The sequence below is a fragment of the Ursus maritimus genome, unplaced genomic scaffold (assembly GCF_017311325.1).
Source record: "Ursus maritimus isolate PB19 unplaced genomic scaffold, ASM1731132v1 scaffold_31, whole genome shotgun sequence".
Classification (NCBI taxonomy): Eukaryota; Metazoa; Chordata; class Mammalia; order Carnivora; family Ursidae; genus Ursus; species Ursus maritimus.
Window position 1 is genome coordinate 19,176,595 of NW_024425675.1, and position 17,619 is coordinate 19,194,213.

The following is a 17,619-nucleotide window of genomic DNA, read 5'->3' on the forward strand; positions in this document are numbered from 1 at the left end:
TATATATATATATATATATATATATATATATATATATATATCCACAAAACTGGGACTGTTTCCTATGTTTAACATGAAACCATGGGAGGCGATTTAAGATATTAGTTAGGTAAATCAGGACAGGGAAGATGGAGAAGCATGGTTGCTTGTGTTACTGTAAATTACCTATCAGTAAATTTTAGGATCTTTAACACATGCACCAAATATAGCCTGAAACTATGTTGTTTCCTCAGTGCACTTAGAGCTCAGGGGGAAGAAACATCTATAAGAAACCTCAGAACTGAGGCACCTGGATGGCTTCAGCTCAGGTCATGATCCCGGGGTCCTCAGTGGGGAATCTGCTTCTTCCTCTGCCTGCTGCTCTACCTGCCTGTGCATGCATGCGTTCCCTCTCTCTCTGTGTGTCAATAAATAGAATCTTTAAAAGAGAAGAAAGAAAAGAGAAAAGAAAAGAAGAAAAGAGAAAAGAAAAGAAGAAAAGAGAAAGAAAAGAAAAGAAAAGAAAAGGAAAGAAAAAAAGAAAAAAGAGAAGAAACGAAACCTCAGAATTTCCCAGGGCTCCAGATTTTCTCTCTCCTAGGTCACTGTGACTGGCCAGTGAGTACATGATCACTACTATCCCTTGTGGTTCCAAAATTCTGAAACTCTCACTATTGAAACTGTAGGAGTCTTTGCTTCCAGTAATCTTAGGATCATTTTGAAAGACCACTTCATGTCCTTTCTCTGAGCACCTTACGATGAGGATTGAGCACTTATGTCATAGGTGTTACTAGATGTAATTCACCAAGGGAAAGGAATATAAAGAGGTGATTGAGAAGTCATCAGTCCCTGTCTTGCTCATGCAGCCGTATACACGCAAAGGGTCAGCGTAGAATGAGTTACGCATGCTGCAGAATCCAGTGGCATCATGACTGCTTTGGGTCCTTGCAGTGAATTGCTTCATGCACCATGTGTCCTGTCCTTAGACTGTGGCAGGCAGGGGGAGACTAATCCCAGCGTGGTCATGGAAAGCTGTATGTGTTGGATGACATAGGGACTGCTCAGCAACAGGAGTTAGCAGGCAAAGGGGAAGGTATAATGGTGAGCAGGTTAAGGCCAGCCTCTTTCTCACTAGGAGTAGGGATCAAGTCCCTGGCACTGCTATGCATGTGGAATGACTAGCAGTCTCACTACTGTTGATGCCTTTGTTTAGTTTGGAAGTAAATGATATCTGGGGCTGGAGAATTGAGTGAATTAAGTCATCAGTATGTCCACCACATGGGGGTAATGGACCAAGATGAAGGAGCAATGAAAAGCCAGACAAGCCGAGGAATACACAGGCAAGATGCTCCAATGTAGTTAAGAAGGCAGAGGAAAGAGGTGAGCATGGTCAGGGCCCCATAGTTGGGTGCAGGCTATGAAAACACCCATGTATGTCCAGCCAGGACACATCCCAGAGCCACTGACCTTCGCCATGCATCTATTCTCTCCTGATCGGTGGGTTAGAGAATTGTGGCCTAGAGGTCCTGAGGATGTGTCAGGACTGGACCCATGATCCTTCCAACCAGCACAGTTAAAACGAGGAGCACTTGGACCGGTTTAACTGAGGCAGTGCTTACTTCTCTCTAAAACCAGATAGGCTTGCCTTGGTGAATGGCATTTTAGATCCAAGAATATTTTTACTTCTCTTTGGCATAAGGTGTTAACAGCATGGCTGGGTCTCTTCTTGGTTTTGTCTGGGGGTCTACAGCTTCTTTGCCATCTGGGTCTTCAGGGGCACGGTCTCCAAGGGCCCATGGGCAGGAGAGCTGCTCTGCTCGTGTGGGGAGGAAGGGGTGGTTCACAGACACTGAGCGTGCAGTTCTGCTGGGAGGGTCTTCTTTTCCACCAAATTCCCTTGCAACAGTGGGGAATGGAGTGAGTTCTAACAGCAACTGAAAACTGGACTTAGGATTGAAGGCAGCCCCAATGCATCTGGACAATCAGCGTTCACTTTGCTCACTTAGCCCCTCTGGGACTCAATTTTCTCATCTGTAAAATGGGGGGTTAGATTAGGTGATTTCTAATCTTTTTGCACATTCAGCAGTCTGATGGATCCGGTTCATTTCACCTCTCAATGAGGTTAGCTCAGTTCTGTGGAGAAATGTGTGTGGACAGTCTTGGCCTTCCAGAGGGTCTACTTTTAGTCGTTACTGCCATAAAAGGTCCAGCCCGATTTAAGGTCATTCTTTTCCACCTTGTTGGTTCTCACCCTTGGTCCACCTCAATTCCATGCCAGGGTTTCTGAGCTGTTCTAAGCCAAACACACACCAGGTGTCTGTAATTAGATATTCCATCCAACCTAGGGGACCTGAGAGTGTGCTGGTTGTTAAGATCTATGTTTGAGTGCTGTAGACATTCAACTCTCCCCTGGGATGATTTCAACTATTATATGGATCTTTTCAGAACTACCCCCCAGTATTATAGTGGTAATTACTACTTTATTTCACCCAATAGTTTTCAAATTCAAGCTCAATTGCTTTATTTTCCATTTCAGATTAAGACATCAGTTATTTGGGCAACCCCAAATGTTTCCTTCTCAATCCCATTATGGGTAATAATACTAGCAATACTTCTTGGATTATTGGTTCTGGCCATCTTAACCTTAGCTTTATGGAAGGTAAGTTTATTTCTTTTATTTTTCTTGTTGAGTAGAGGCCACTGAGGGGATTTACAAGGATACACCTAGAGATTTAAAAAGACAATGCCAGAGGACTGATTTGGAGATTTTTAACAGTACAAAAGGCATAACGGGAAAATTGTATCATGTTTGTTTTGGCAAACTTACTATGCCTGTTTTAGCTGACATTTAAGAAGACCAAGAGTGTTTAATGCTGCTTTTATCTTGAGATTTCTTGTAAATAAATACAGAGAGAGTTAGACTTTCTTAGCTGAGACCTGTGATCTTCTTTCCAATATGCTTGGAGTGAAAATCTTTTTATGAAGCCTTCATTTTCTTGTGTAATTAATCAAGATCTCAAGCTTTTTACTGACGTGGTCCTATCAGCAATCCTCTGAGATGTTTCTTTATAAGCACTACACAGATGCGATTAATATAGTAATTAACTGATACTTGGACTATCAGGCCGAATAGATCGTGCATGTTATATTCTTGAACTTGTTTTTTTTTTTTTAATCTTGCCAATTAGTCCATCTCCATTAGGAAGATTTAATGTGCTCTTTCATGTGTTTTACTAAAGTTTATTGTAAAAATCTACAATAGGCATTCATTTCTGGCCCCAAAACCAACACGACTGCCAAGTTTCACAGAGCTTTTATAGGAACAGTGTCACAATTACATGACTATAAGAGTAATTAACCCAGTCTCATCTTAATTAGCCACTATTGTTGTGGTTCCCCAAAATCATGGTGTATTTTTATTTTAAAACAATATGTGGCTTGCTTAATAAACTGAGAAATCCTTGCTATGTGAGTTAAATACGGCCTTCCTGATCATTATCATAAGCTGTTTTGTGCCATCCTGAGCCTACAGAGGTTACTGCATAGTTTACCTTTAGAAATAGACTCTTATATTATTCTGTTATTTATAGTATCTTTGTTTCCGTAAATGATACAATGACATGTGGCCATTGACAGAATATGGTACTAGTCCTGCAAAAAAAGACAACTCAATAGTTATCAATGAAACCCAGTGAATTTGGCTTCCAGTGTAAGAAACAATCAATAAGAATTGAGGTTCCAGGTTTCTAGACTAAATACTAATGGAAATTCAGGAGGGTGAAGATTCTAGAATCACTTCGTCCTCAAGTTTCTGGTTGATCTTTGGAAGTCACTAAGATGTTCTGGGATTGAAAGAAATGACCAATCTACTTTTCCTGTGTATGCTATGTGCTCACAAGTACAGAGCAATATGCAAGCATCTCCTCTCTTTTTCCTAAATTCCAACCCAAGGTAGCTATACAGTTTACTTCAGCTGTTAGCACTTCTGCTGGCTCCAGAAAGCATACAGAGAAGCAGAGAGGAAGTCTTTGGGCCTTATGACTATAATCTCAGGGAAAAAAGGCCAGGTCCACAAGTGGATTATACAAAACAGGGACATTCCCCCACTACCACGACATGGCAGGAAGAAGGACCCAAACCCTCTGCCCTATGCAATGAATTCTTCTCTGCAGGTAAAGAATATTCCACTTTCCCCTCCTAATTTGGAGAATCGGACAGATAATATCCACAGAACTCCGATTTCCTTAGAAAATGTATAAAGTGAAAATTTTTAGAATGAGGAGCTTCACCCAGTTCCCAGAACGACTTGATTTTATAGCCCTCTTTTCTCTTGTTCATAGTGTGGATTCTTTGACAGAGCAAGACCCCCCCAAGATGATATGAATGACCGGGAGCAATTGACAGATGAGAAAGCCGCAGAGGCATGAGAAGCAAAAACCCAAGCTCAAAACACGTGAACACTGGTCCTGTTCAAGGAAAAGAAGGAACACAAAGGTTCAATAAAGGTTTCCCTGTACTTGCCAGTAACCTAGGAAATGGAAGGGCCCCAGAAATATCACCTCATCTATGCTGCACTTTGGAGAAGCTGCCACAGAGCCCAGAGACACTTCTGGGCTACGTAACATCCGTCCTCAACACTGTGGAAACCATTAGCAATCATAGAAGACATCTTTTGCTTCAGTCGTTCTGTCTTTGGCAGATGCTCTGAAATGGGCATGGGACCTCAAGTTGCTTTCCAGGTAAATCCAACTCAAACCCCAGAGATGAACCGTTTGAATCACAATCAACTTTGGAAGGTGAACTAGGACCGAACCTTCCAACACTACTGCATCCAACGGAATATTCGACACCTCCCTATAGAAAAGAAACGTTTCTAATGAAGTTATGGCTCAGGGAGACAAGCATATGTTGTTGGTACTGTGAAAGTACTTTTGAAACGACAGAGATGATCTTGTAACTGAGGATAACAATTTATTTATTTATTTTCCATGTCTCTAGGCAGATGTTCTGGTCATCTAGAAGATTTGGACATTACAATTTGGTTAGCTGGTTTTCAAAATCACTCACTAAATTTCCTTCTAAGATAACCATCTTGTGCAGATAAATTAATGAGCTTCTTCAGCATTTAGACAGTGTTAAGGAAAAGCAGACAGTTTCACTTAATACCACGCCACCTGCTAACTGAAATCACTTTTATTCGCACTTTCCAGGAACTCACGTCTGCTTAACTTAGCTTTGCAAAAAGTTGTATTTATAGTTGCTTTTATAGAAAAAAATGTCTTCCCATTGACTTAATTAGCAATACACAAATTTCAAGGTACTCCTGAACCTGTCTGGTGGTTTAAAAGTAATGGTAAAATTTCTAGAGTCCATTAATAAAAAAGCAATTTTACAATATGGGTAAACATTATTTTTAATATCAGAAGCAACGCCAATATTTAGCTTGGGATTAAATACCTATTTTCCCTATTATACCTCAAATTTATATACACAGGGAAGACACGTTAAGCATACGTGGGGAAGAAATATAAAGTTACGCAGATGTGAGATGAACCCAGAAAAGGGATTCCTAAGAATTTTATTTACCATTGCCTATTCTAACTTTACTACTCATTTTTACTGCTAATCTTTATAGTACCTACCTTTGGAAAATAATCTTCAGTTAAGCTATTCTCCCGTCATCTAAAATTTAACAATCACAAAACATTGATATTTAAGACTCTTGTAAATAATCCATAACCGTGTGTACTGTCATCATTTTTGAGGTAAACTTGACCAGCCAAATTCGTATAATCTGCACAATTTTGTATCCTTTTTATGATAATGAAAAATTACTCCGAAGAAACGCTGAACAAATTTTATATTTATGTGCAATATTTTATAGACCTTTGTATCTAAAGCATGTTTACACTGGCATTAGTTATTTTTTTAATTAATATCCTGAATATTACATATAGTAGAGCAAGTGGACCAAAATCCTTCAGTTTACAAAGCAGTTGGAAAATTTGTATTCCCAATGTCAACAATCACGCTTTATTTGAAAGACGAGCCAAACTCAGACACTAAATTTTCTGTCCTGCCTTAACCTGGAGGCAAGCCATTTGGCTACAGTTGCAGAGCTTCATTGGAAACCAAATGCAAGGCACATGGAAGAAGACTCTGATGCAGTTCATATTTTTCCCACTTGTGAATTAAATCCTGTCATGGTAGCGGTTTCAAGTGTGTAAGGACTGAAGTCTGGCTCCCAGCGTGTATGGTTGACTGTGGGTGAGAACTGCAGGTGCTTCGGAGAGTTTGAGGGTCCCAAACCAGCCTCTGGGGGTCTTCCATGTTAGTCGTCTAGGTAGAATTGGTTTTACAGGGTGGTGGCTGTCTGTATACAATTGGAGGAATGCCCCCAAGTAATGCCCTAACTCTTGTCATCGTGCCTGACTTTGGGCCAACAAGGATTAGCTCCTCAGGATTTGGGGTCATAAAAGGTCCCTGAGAAAACATACCCACTGCCTTTTAAGCTAACATTTGTGAAGAAACTCAGAACTTCTAGGGCTCCATAAATGTAGGACCCCATGAACCGGGTCATACAGACAGCTGGAGAAAAGTAGAGATGCCAGGAACAAGACTGAGACGCAGAAGGAGCAGGGTCTGGGGGCTTCCTCACAGTCCCAGCCAAGAGTGGTCCTTTTTAGAGGGATAGGCACTGCTACCTACAGGCACTTGACAGAAGACCATCATGCACACAGTGGCCCCCTCTGCCTCCTCAGATGTGGAAGCAAATGGAGGAAAGGGGACACCTGAGGTCAGGTGAACCCACCAGTCATCAGTTCCTGATCATCCCTTCTGCTTGAGGAACACTCTATCAATGCACTGAGAGCATCTGCTTCCCATATAGTATCGCCAATCGCTTTCATAATTCACGTTGTACCATGCCTCTATGTAGAGTCTATGTATATTTTAGAAATCCCTATTGAAATTCTTGCAGCTGGTTTTGAAGATGTGGCAAAAATGGGCAAATCAAGTTTCATGCACTTGGGAGATTTTTATAGAGTAAACAAACAACATGGACTAGTCACCACCAAAACCCCACTCCTTCAACTCAACTCTTTTCTTTTTCTTCTTTTATTTAAATATATGTGTAGATATCTGTGAAGATTTTCACATACCTATTTACCTTGTCACTAATAAAATGAAAAAATAAAGACACGATGATGTACTTGTGGTTTGTTTTACATGCAATGTAAAGCTTTCCCACAATGGCAGAGATCAAAAGTTTCTGTCTTTATGCTTTGATTTTCTATTATTACAAAAACATTTAACGGAAGAAATTTGAAAGAGTGAGAATACAGCATTTCTTTGGGATGAAGAGAATGTCCTAAACTTAGATTGTGGTGATGTTTGCATAACTCCATGAACAGACCAAAAAAATATTGAATTGTACACTTTAAATGGGTGACTTTTATAATATGTGGATTAAATCTCAATAAAGATATTTTTAAAATTTTTTAAATTATTCCTAATACCTCCACCCTTATACAACGGATTATTTTTCTCTACCTTGCCTTTCAAATTTTGTCCATATAAAAATCTTAGCTCCTTTTGAAGCTTTCCCCTGTGTCTTCAGCCAACTTAACAGTTCCTCTTGCCCTCCAATAACATTTTGTGAATAACTCCTCTTTTCCATTTGTTTGCATGACTATCTTTCAGCTGGACTGACCTTTAATGAGAACAGGAAGCACACCTTTTCACTTTGTGTCTCCAGCACCTAGCACCAATATCTGCTATATAATCAGTGCTCTAAACATTTCCAGAATAAATGAATGAATACAACTATGTGCATAGTAATCTTGGGAAACACGTACTTTTGTTACCTGCTTTCATTACAAAGTCCCAGGGTCACACATTTTTACATCCTCCTATTGCTAGTGTCCGTACAATGTTATTATAATAGTTACCCCAAGTTCTATTCAATTAGTGGACCATCTTTTGTTTAACCATCCCCACTCCCATCAGCAACAGTTGTTCACAGATTCCTATATTAAGAATAACATTAAACTGAATACTTTCATACATGAGGCTTCTTTTGGTTACTTCAATGAATGAACTTCACATGTCTTTGCTTGGTCAAAGCATATGAAGACTTTTGTAGTTCTTAAAAACTTTGCTTCTTACAAGCACTAGATCAATTTGCATTAACGTAAATATACTATTTCCTTCCTAATTCTGTCAATATTTTAAAACATTTTGGTAATTGTTTTCAAGCAATACTTTAATTTGTATTTCACTAGAACTCAGTTATTTGTTGTACACATTTAATTTTGAGTTCTATTTATCAATCATTCAATATAGAGCAATTTACTGGTCATACCCTATAAGGTATTTAAATGTCTGTCACTTCTGGGGCGCCTGGGTGGCTCAGTTGGTGAAGCACTTGCCTTCGGCTCAGGTCATGATCTTGGAGTCCTGGGATCGAGTCCCTCATTGGGCTCGCTGCTCAGTGGGGAGCCTACTTCTCTCCCCCTACCGCTCCCCAACTTGTGTTTGCATGCACGCTCTCTCTCTCTCAAATAAGTAAATAAAATATTTTAAATAAATAAATATATACATACATACATACATACCTGCCACTTCTCTAGCCAGTAATCATGAATCCCAATGAGAAGAACCCCATATTTCCATGCTTTCTTTACAGCCTAAAGCAAGCAGTAGGATGAATCCTTCACTTCATGTTGTATGTCACTCACACTTCAAAGCCTAGATAGATCTAAAGGCTTATGGTGGTTCAAGGGTGCCTGTGTATCCCAAAACCCAATCTGAGATTCAGTCGTATTGGAGCTGACCATCAAAGCACCATCCCAGGACAAACTCGTCTGAGTGGGGCAAAACCACCAAAGCACACATAGAAGGATCTATTCTAGACCAGCCCCACTGGTGAAAACCTGCAAATGTTCACAGTGAGGGGAAAAAAACATCTTACTATGCCTGTTATTGTAATAAAAGGCTTTGTCGTTGTGTGTAGATGTGTGCAGCGAAATCTCAATCTTCCCAACAAATTCTGTTGATATCTTTGTCGCTTCCAGCCATTTTATATGTAGACACTCAACTGCATCAATACTTTCTAAACTCAATGCAGAATTCTGTGACAAGAAGGAATTCTCTCACGAGTCGTACACCTCCTCTGTGAAGTCTGTGCCACATTCACAGGATACCCCTAGAGGACGCGGCATCCTGGTGCCCTCCAGGAGAGCTAAACATGAAAACTTTGGCCTGATATCCATGAGTGCTAAGACATGACCTCCCCAAGGTCTGATGTTCTTTCCCCCAAATACAGCAGATTTTCTCCTTCAGAACTCTAATGACATGAGAAGATTGCTTTCTTTAGCATGAGAAGTTTAAAGCATTGCAACTTTAGACTCAGTTGGGAGCTGAGTAAAACCATAACCCCCAGGGTGCTGAAGTCAATGGCAAGTTCAGAACGGCCAGCATGTGTAAAGCACGACTCTGCTTTGCCATGTTAAACTCTCCCCGACCCCACCCCCGAAATACCATCTGCCTGACACACTGCCTTTTGGAATTGTTTATGAGCAAGTTCTCTGTTATTTATGATTGTTGGCCAAAATCCACATGGAAATGTAGCTTGATACTAGTGCCTCTTGACAACAAAAAGTCTTGAATTTAGCTTCTATCGGCACCATGATATGACACAGTATGAATGTTCTTAATATCTCTGTGCTGTTGCTTATTTTCATTGTGCACTGTGTTGTAGAAACAACCGGGTTACCAGCAAATTGCTGGGCTAGCCAACCTGTAAATGGGATTTTTTTTTTTTAAGCAGTAACAGGGGACCTCCCTGGTTTTAGAATTTTGGATTTAACTTTTATTCACTTAATTCATTGTAGGGTCAGAGCATATTTAATAATTTTTGATTCTATAAGAATTTTTAATTATTAAAAACTCCACATTTCTTTTCTATATTAGCTTCCTGGGGTTTTCATAACAAAGTACCACAAACTGGGTGGCTTAAAGCAGCAGAAATTTACTGTCCCATATTTCTGTAGGCCAGAAGTCTTTAGGGTCCATCCCAATGACCTCATCTTAAAGACCCTATCTCCAAATCCAGGCACATCTCAGATAAGGGGAGGTTAGGACTCCAACACAGCTTTTTGGGAGGACACAATTCAAATCATAAAATCCTCTTTCAAAAATATCTATCACGTAGGATAGTTTGACAAGGTGACAAAGCACATGTGAATTAAAGACAGGCTGGAGAGTTTAAAGAGGGTGTCTTTGTATGAGTCTTTTGATTTCTAGCCACACAGGAAATATACTAGAGTTGTCAAGTACCTAATAGATGCATACATATTTATGTTTCCCCCCCACTGACTGCCTTCATGCACTATTAGAAATTAAAACAGTTGCACTTGTCATACAATTTACTCATCTGCTCTGCTTTGCGATTTTCTCCCACCACCACCAACACCAACACCCACATGCTCATCCCCCACTTTCCTCCTCTCTTGAAATAATCATCTTAGTCTCAGGACTAAGTGGATAGCTGTGAGCTTTGTGATATGAGAGACTAGATTCCCAGCTGGTTAGAAACAAAGAGTGCTGCTACTGAGTTAGAGAAGCTCAAGGGAAGCCTCTCCTGGGGATGTAGGGCTTGATCCCTAGCCACCCTGGTCAACACAGTTCTCAAATCTGCAATGACCCAGAGCTGAGAAAAACAGCTACCGTCATCGACGACAGAACCGAGGAAATAAAACAATGATAACCAGCATTCACTGGGCATGTGCTATGTGTGTCACTGAGCCACACGCCTGGTGGTAGGAGAGAGCTGACCCCCCCAAAAAAAGAGAAGGAAAAAAGAAAACGTGGGTCCCTCAGTTCCTGACAAGGGACATAAGTCTGGTCTCACAGTTTGGCCAATAGTCTAAAATCAGAATCCACTGAGAGGACTCAGTCTCTTGCTTCTGGTGCACCTGTCTGCTCTTCCAACCATCTTCCTTCCCAGTCCTTATCAGGGCATCTCCATCAGCATATATGTGGGGTACCAGAGATTTTCCTTTGAATGCTGGCCTCTCATGCCACACTCAGCTTCGGGAGCCTGTCCAAGCTGGCAAGCTCCAGGCATCAGCTGCTCTGGTAGGATTTCATCACTGAGAAAAGCTGCCAGAATAGGACAAGCCTCAAGCATGCAACGTGAAGAGGCTGGCTAATCTGGAGAAAAGAACATCTGGGGGATAATTATCTGATGGGAAGTCCCTGAAGGACTACTATGAGGAGAAGGAAGTAAAAGTAGGAAGGAGTTGGGATGGAATAGTAAAGGTATTAACAATGGAGGGGCACCTGGGTGGCTCAGTCAGTCAAGAGTCTGCCTTTAGCTCAGGTCATGATCTCGGGGTCCTGGGATCGAGCCCCACATCGGGCTCCCTGCTCAGCAGAGAATTTGCTTCTCCCTCTCCTTCCTCTTCTGCTTCTTCCCCTGCTTGTGCTCTCTCTGTTTCTCTCTAATAAATAAATAAAATTGTAAAAAAAAAAAGGTAATAACAATGGAAATGCACTAAGCTTGCACTCTGTGTCAAGCCCTCTGCTAAGTGCCTCCCGTGCATTTTTCATTCAATTCTCACAACCACCATATGAGGCAGATACTAGGATTATCCCTGTTTTCTGGATGAATTGAGGTCTAGAAGCAATAAGTAGCTTGATGGTCTACACCATAGCTGGTGGCAGAATTGAGATTCAAACCCAGGTCTGCCTAACTCCAGAAGCCAGACCCAAATTAAGAACACCTACTATACTCCATGCCGAGAATAGAGAGGGAAATATTTAAGGAACAGAGTTAAATGATTTTTCATGACCTCAACAATCCCTTTTAAATTCTCCTAGAACAGGGTACCCAGGTGGCTCAGTTGGTTAAGCATCTGACTTTAGATCTCAGGGTCCTAGGATTGAGTCCTGTGATGGGCTCCCTGTTCAGTGGGGAGTCTGCTCCTCCCTCTACCCACCCCCCACTCATGCTTTCTCTCTCAATCTCTCAAATAAATAATCTTTAAAAAAATTAAAAAAGAATAAATTTTCCCAGAACTTATTTTAAATTCTATATTTTATTTTAATTTTAAATTCTCCCAGAATTTATATTATTAAAAATAATAAGGGCTTCTGAGTACGAAAGTGTGGAGCTGAGTCCCCCATCTAGTTATAGAGTCCAGATGAGAACCACAGAACTCCTGTCCTCTTCTACTGCCCAAACTCTCTTTAGATTCATGCACATGAGGAGACATTCTCAACATCTTTCAACACCTAAAAAGTTAGATAGAAGTTATTTTATTTATATGGATAGAGAAACTCATTCTTTAGGTCATTCACGAAGATTGAAGCTGATTCCCAAAGCCACAGGGATTTCAGAGTTTGAGAACAGTGTGTTTTAAATAGTTTTCCTCACACTAAAAAGCTACTGGTTAGAAGCCTATATGGCGGAATAAACTTAGTTTGTCAGATCAAAATATCTAGACTTTTCCAGTTTCATTTTAGGAAACTCCGATCGGATATGATGTCCTGCCAAGGCCACAAACAATCGCTGTCTAGTGATCTCATTGCTTAGAAGACTAATCTGATGTTTTGTTTCCATCTTTTGGAAACCAGAGGTAATGAAGGATTAACCCCTGGCAAATAGAACTCCAGTTTAATCCTCAACCTAGGAGGTCTGCTAACTGCATCGGAATCAACGTCTGTTCCTATGTAATTCAGGTTCTGTGATGTTGAAATGTTATACTTTATTTTTAAATCAAGATGCTATGTGTACACTTGGAAGAACGAATCTCTTGTAACTCACTCCCCTGCTGGACAGACAGCAAGGAAGACCATGGTCCTTTTGATTTGAACCATGGGTCAAGAAAAGGTAATGCTGTGGCTTTGTCGCCTGCTGTGATGTGAAGCCATCACGGGGCCGGTGGGCAGCACTGCATTTGGGCTGGGTAGAAAACGAGGAATACAGAAGACATTGTAGTTTCTCTTTAAGTGTTTGGATCACACTATGCTCAAGAATTAGTTTTTATCCATAGGTGTTGGAAGGAATGTATGTGAGGTCTGAGTGTGTGTGTCTGTGTTATGAGAGAGACAGAGAGAGATAGGGAGAGACAGAGAATACGTGTGTGTAAAGAGGAGAATCTGCAATGCACACTGGTGGGAAATCCTCAAAGGGAGCTACACCAGGAAAGCAGAACGTGCTATTAAGCCTCCTAAGGAACCTTCTGCAAGCCTGGATGCTCAGACATGCAGACACATCGTGCTGTGGACAGGGATGGGCACCATCCGGAGCTCTGGTGAGGGAGAAGTGGCATTTCCTTCAAGACAGACTGAGACCTGCAGCGTGGGGATTACAAAAGGGAAGCTTTGTAGAGTGACCAAACTGAGGACCAGGGAGCAAGGAAGGAAACAGGAATCCCCTATAAGGAACGTCATTTCCTGGGCGCTGTGCCCAAGGACAATGGGAAAGTAAAGTTTAGCGTGAAGTTTGTAACTTCTTTCCCTCCTACGTTGCCTTTTGGGGATCCCATTTCAGTGGAATTTGATCCACCCTTCAACAGCAGACTGCATGAATGGCCCTAATTTTTCACTCCTCCCTACATCTATGCCCTTTGCCCTGTTGGCTTTGCTGTCCCTCCCATCAAATGCTGCCTATCCTTCTCTACCATGATTCTGAGTTGGGCCACATGACATGCTTTGGCCAGGGGGATGTTAGCAGATGGGAAGCTTGCAGGGGCGTCAGCAGATGCAGGCATATTAAAGCTTGCTGTCCATTAGCTGCCCCATCATCAGGAGAAGGACATGCCAGGGTTCACCTCCTTGTCCCAGGAGGAGGATGACAGACACCTGGAGCAGAACCGCCTGCCCCCAAGCCCAGTGTAGATCACCTGACCCCTGCTGACCTGTATACTCGAGAGAGACGGTATATATAATAATACAAGTAGCTTTCCTGAGAGAAAGGGAAGCTTGTGGGGACCCAAATCCGAGCCCACTCTTAAGCCCTATGCTGTGCAGTTCCCGTGGAGGATAAAGGTGCAAGGCAAATAAAAGGAAGTGTGACAGGCCCTGAAATCTTACCTTCACTATAGCTTGTATGCAGGGAGTAGCAACCATTGAGGGGGCCATGCCCAGGAGTCCCCAGTAATAAGCAGGGCCGATGGTGGCCTGGGAGCAGGGAAGATCTTCCTCCTTAACCCTCTGCTCTGCCACCCTACCCCTGGCCAGTCATACTCTAGGTCTTGAGATAACCACAGGATAATTCTACCTCTTCCTACTTTGAACTTCAGAACTTCTCCCAGTCAAGCAAACATGTATACTTACAAATACCACAAGCAGACACATGACATTTTGCATTTTGTTTTTACCTCTACAAGCTAAGAACATGTCAATTAATTAAAATAGTATTCTCTTGATCACACACAGATATGCTATTGGACTCCTCACCCTAGGCTTAGAATATGGGCATCCATATGGGCATCCAGCCCATAAATAGCTTTCTATATACAATTCAGGCCCATTTTGTGCTTGGTAATTTGTAAGTCCTAAGGGTTTTCTTGGGGGGGGGTTGTTTGTTTGTTGTTTTTTTTTTTCAAAAATCTTATTTATTTATTTGAGAGGGATGTTTCTTGTCATCCTGTTATCACCACATGCAGAGTCAGGGAAGATGGCGGAGAAGGATCCTGAGCTCACCTTGTCCCACAGACATTCCAAGATAACAGCTGTATTCATACAATGAACTCTGAAAACAACAAGAAGACTATGAACAATGCCAGAATGAGCCATTACATAGAGTTATTTCCTTAGCTGCCTAACCAGGATTTCTCTCTCTCTCCCTATCTCTAATCTCTCTCTCACTCACACACACACACAACTCTTCATCCTTAATACTATTGTCTGTGAAAGAGTCATTACTGATAAATTGTCCCTTTGAGTTTAGAACCAAGATTAGCAGCAATGCCCACAATAGTCAAACTGTGGAAGGAGTCGAGATGTCCTTCAACAGACGAATGGATAAAGAAGATGTGTCCATATATACAATGAAATATTACTCAGCCATCAGAAAGAACGATTACACAACATTTGCATGAACATGGATGGAACTGGAGGAGATTATGCTAAGTGAAATAAGTCAAGCAGAGAAAGACAATTATCATTTGGTTTCACTTATTTGTGGAACATAAGGAATAGCAGGGAGATCATTTGGAGAAGGAAGGGGAAAATGAAGGGGGGGATAACAGAGGGGGAGATGAACCATGAGAGACTATGTACTTTGGGAAACAAACTGAGGGTTTCAGAGGCAAGGGGGGTGGGGGTTTGGGATAGGCCGGTGGTGGGTATTAAGGAGGGCACGTGTTGCATGGAGCACTGGGTGTTATACGCAAACAATGAATCATGGAACTTTACATCAAAAACTAATGATGTACTGTATGGTGACTAACGTCATAATAATAAAAAACAAAATAAAATAATCCAAAAAAATAGAACCAAGATTTTCCCTTGATACACATTACTATATATTTTTTTAAAAATCTAGTCCTTTTGATCCCACTCTATCCTTTTTAACTCATAATACCATCACCCCTATATGTATATCCAAGGGGCAGGAGAAAAACCATACTCAACCACGTACTTATCACTGAAGTTGCAATTTCATGTCTCCTGCTTTTGAGTTCACATGAGAAAAAAAAAATCTCACTTAGTTGTGTTTTATTCAAGACACAAATTATGAGGAGGGAGAAGGAGTGAAGGCTTACATCTGGAGAGAGTTAAGTTCTGTGGCTCGAGGAGCAGCTGAGNNGATGTAATGTGGCAGCCTCCTCCTGCAGCCATTCTGCCTTAGCTGGAAAATGCGTGGGGTTTTGAATGGTATGGGTTTTATTTGGATAGAAGGAATAGAGTGTGTTTTCAGAGAGGAAACTTAACAGTTTATTCATGCTCTTAAACCACTTTTTGCCCTAAATTTATTGACCAGGATGATACTATTAACTAAAATTGGGAGGTCTTGGGGAAACTCTAACTCTTGCTCAGCCGTTAATTCCTGGGCACTATGAGAGCTTTTGACAAGATGTTGTGGGGTGCCTTTTTTAAATGGTTCAAAAAGGTAAGGTTTTGTTTTTTTTTTTTTTGGTTTTTTGTTTTGTTTTGTTTTGTTTTGATCTGTTCCTCTTTGATGCCCACGCTGCTCTTGCTTTACTTACTTCAGGACTAAGCAGCCTGATAATCCAAGCTGGTCGTCAAGGGCTAGTGACCAATGGCCTTGAATACTGCCAGCAGTGGTGTTCCTCAAATATCTGAGCCCTTTTTAAAAAGATTTTATTTATTTATTTATTTACTTACTTACTTACTTACTTACTTATTTATTTATTTATTTAAGAGAGAGAGAGAGAGCATGAGAAGAAGCAGACTCCCCACTGAGCAGGGAGCTCTATTCTGGGCTCAATCCCAGGACCCTGGGATCATGACCTGAGCTGAAGGCAGACGCTTAACTGACAGCAGATAATTAACTGACAGCCAAGCAGGTGCCCCTCGAATATCTGTGCCTTTTTGGAATCACCTGAGAAGCTATCATCCCTTCTCTTCCTCTCTTGTCTGCCCACCCGCACCGTTTGATTAATGATAAAGAATACTTCTGCCACATAAAACCATTTTGAAATGGAGAAGTTTCCACCTGAGCACGAAACAGTGTTTTATCTACGCTAAAACATGACCTACTACAGAATTGCGGTCGCAAGTTGCTCAGAAGAAAAAATTTGTCAAATGTTTTAAATTTCTTCAGGTTTAATAAGAGAGAAGTGCTTAGAAATGCTCTTCTAGGGGCGCCTGGGTGGCGCAGTGGTTAAGCGTCTGCCTTCGGCTCAGGGCGTGATCCCGGTGATCTGGGATCGAGCCCCACATCAGGCTCCTCCGCTGTGAGCCTGCTTCTTCCTCTCCCACTCCCCCTGCTTGTGTTCCCTCTCTCGCCGGCTGTCTCTCTCTGTCAAATAAATAAATAAAATCTTTAAAAAAAAAAAAAAAAGAAAGAAATGTTCTTCTATGTGTAAATACATTAGGTTTCAAGAGGTGGTTTGCAAGTGGATTTGTTAATAAGTTCGAAGGTGGCAATTCCTGAGGCGTCCGTCGCCTCAAAGCAGAGCGAATAGGCTCTAGGACTCTTGAAAGCGGGGCAAGAACTTCTCCCACTTACTGAGAAATTCTCTCTCAGGAAATACCTCTCATTCCATGACATCCCTTCACGGCATGACCTCCCACAGGAGTTGTGCAGGGCTGACATCCACACTTCCCTGGCACCCCAGGGGTCGCCTGGTCCCTGGTGTTTTCCGTGAGGCCAAATCCAATGGCTCATCTCCAATTCTCAGCTGTCCGTGCTCAGCTGATCACCCCGCCCTTTTGGAAACAGTCTCTTCTCCAGTCTCTTTCTTCTCACTGACCACTCCTTTGTCTTTTTTGAGCTCTCCTTCTTCCACTCATTGCTCAACTTGTAAATCTTGGAGCTTTGTAGGGCTCCATGCTAGGCTCCCAGTGTGATACATTTACCCTCTCTCTGGATGACCTCTGCCAGTCCATGGTTTTAGATCCCATCTGTACGTATGACAATGACTCTGATTTTTACCTTCAGTT

At 41.6% G+C, this 17,619-nt stretch overlaps 1 protein-coding gene across 2 annotated transcripts in view; it reads left to right on the forward strand.

Moving 5' to 3' along the window:
• Window positions 1-7,179, forward strand: part of ITGA8 (integrin subunit alpha 8) — a 172,316-nt gene extending 165,137 nt beyond the window's left edge. For both annotated transcript variants that reach the window (XM_008692079.2, XM_040645373.1), the window contains 2 exons: window positions 2,516-2,638; window positions 4,320-7,179. In XM_008692079.2, coding sequence (XP_008690301.2) covers window positions 2,516-2,638; window positions 4,320-4,406 — 210 coding nt within the window. In that variant the 3' untranslated portion in view covers window positions 4,407-7,179. The remainder of the gene's footprint in view (window positions 1-2,515; window positions 2,639-4,319) is intronic.
• The last annotated feature ends 10,440 nt before the right edge of the window (window positions 7,180-17,619 follow it).